Raw genomic sequence first — 1,979 nt, forward strand, 5'->3', positions numbered from 1 at the left:
CGACGAAGATCTCGTAGAAGGTGACGGCGTCGATCTTCCCGTCCTCCACTGCCTGCTCCTCGGGAGTTCGCGAGTGAAAATGGCGAAAGAGGAAGTCCACCTTGGTCAGCTGGTCGATCTGCAGCGGCCGGAAGATGGTCACCCCCGTGGAGACCAGGTTGTAGGCGATGATGAGCAGGACGAGGTACTTCCGCCACTGGAGGGCTCGCTGTAGTTTGGCGCCCTCGGCGTCGGCGATGTGCGCGGCCGCGGCGGCTGCTGCTGAGGTGATGGGAGTTTTGAGGGCTTCGTCGTCAGAAGATGATGATGAGGAAGAATCATTGGCATTTTCTGGATCGGCATTTTTAACCTTATCAAGCTGATCTGCAGATAACGGGTCAGATGAAGTAGCTTCCTGGTTAGCAGCAGCAGTTGTGGGTATTGCCGTGGTGATTGTTGTGGTTGTGGAGGAAGTAGTCGAAGAGGATCGGGTGGATTTAGTGTCTTCTGTAGGAGCTGAAGCACTACTATCACCTCCGCCGCCGCCGCCGCCGCCAATGGTTGAAATGTTTGTTGTAGACATCTTCTTTTTATAGCAACTTTTAGTGCTTAGTTTTTAAAGCCGTTAAAAACGGTGTTTATGTGATTTCAGAGGAGAGCACNATGTTTGTTGTAGACATCTTCTTTTTATAGCAACTTTTAGTGCTTAGTTTTTAAAGCCGTTAAAAACGGTGTTTATGTGATTTCAGAGGAGAGCACAAAAGTTAAATTAGCACTTAAAGTAGGGTAAAGAGATTAAGTAGTGGCGGAGCGATCAGAGGTTTCAGGTTACCACCGCCAGCTAAAGCAGCAGCAGCAGCAGCAGCAGCTTCTTCCACTTGATTGTTTTCTTCTGATGAGATTGGCCGCAAATGTTAAAGTGTTTCGGGGCGCTGGTACTTTCTCTCATTTTCTCTCTTTCTTTCTGGTAAGGATTCAGTGTCCATCTGCTGGAGAAGAGGAATATGCTCGGTGTTGTGTTGTGTTCACTGGCTCTCTCTTTCACTGTGATGTGATGTGATGTGGAACGGCTGCGGCAAAGCTGGCCTCTGTAAGATGCGGATATACACTTTTCTTTCCCAGTCCCTATATAGCCCCCAAAGTAAAGTAAAGTAAAGTAAAGTGAGCATTGAGCGTTCACTGTGTTCCAGAGAAAAACTGGGCTCAATTTTCCTTCTTTTAGTGTGTATTTGCTGTCAGGTTCTGCTTTTTCTGAAAGCTAAAAGTTTCTGTGAGCTATATATAGCTGTTGTAACCGGATTTTCCAGTTGATCAGAAATCTTTGCTGTTGTTGTTGTTGTTTTTCTTCCCATCTTTTTGCTTGGACTCATTATCGATTTTAGTTTATTGATTAAATTAATTTTTTCTTGTTTTCTATTTTGTTGTGTTGATTTGAAATGTTGCAAATAAAAAAATTAATGTTTTTAATTTTATTGCTCAATTGAATTTAGAGGCTGGCAAACACTTCATTTATTTCATTCAAATGCTAATTTTATGGTAATTGGGTAATTTGATAACTAATTTGCCTGATGCAAAAGCAAATATTTTTTTTGTTTGAACAAACTAAACAAATTCAAATAAAATAATTACATGAGCTTAATTATTCTTGATTTAAAAACAACTTTTTTTAATTTGCACTACACAAAACAAGAGTCTAGAAAAAGCTCAAAACCATTTTGCAACAAAAAGTCATTATTCACAAAACAGATTAATTACACCATTTTGTAACTTTAAAGTAGTCTGCCCTAAAAGCACTAACTTTCNCAGATTAATTACACCATTTTGTAACTTTAAAGTAGTCTGCCCTAAAAGCACTAACTTTCACTAGCCGTTATTATTATTCTTGAACACCACCAAAAAGAAGAGCGTCGTGTAGGAGATAGACTAAAAAAATAAAAAAAAACGTTAAATGGTGCAAATTTTATTTACTAGGCTACTAATGTTACCAGGTAAAAGGTTTT

The 1,979-nt window shown here is 40.4% G+C and overlaps 1 protein-coding gene across 1 annotated transcript; it reads right to left on the reverse strand.

Moving 5' to 3' along the window:
- Positions 1-209: 209 nt before the first annotated feature.
- On the reverse strand, positions 210-562 carry LOC108355919 (UPF0619 GPI-anchored membrane protein C1322.10-like; the record flags this gene model as incomplete). The annotated part of the gene is made up of 1 exon (XM_017607050.1): positions 210-562. A coding segment is annotated over exon 1 (353 nt), but the record flags the coding sequence as incomplete, so codon positions are not given.
- Between the last annotated feature and the right edge of the window lie 1,417 nt (positions 563-1,979).

This window comes from Rhagoletis zephyria, unplaced genomic scaffold (genome assembly GCF_001687245.7).
Source record: "Rhagoletis zephyria isolate East Lansing unplaced genomic scaffold, Rhagoletis_zephyria_1.1 Rzeph_scaffold_51905, whole genome shotgun sequence".
In the NCBI taxonomy this organism is placed as follows: Eukaryota; Metazoa; Arthropoda; class Insecta; order Diptera; family Tephritidae; genus Rhagoletis; species Rhagoletis zephyria.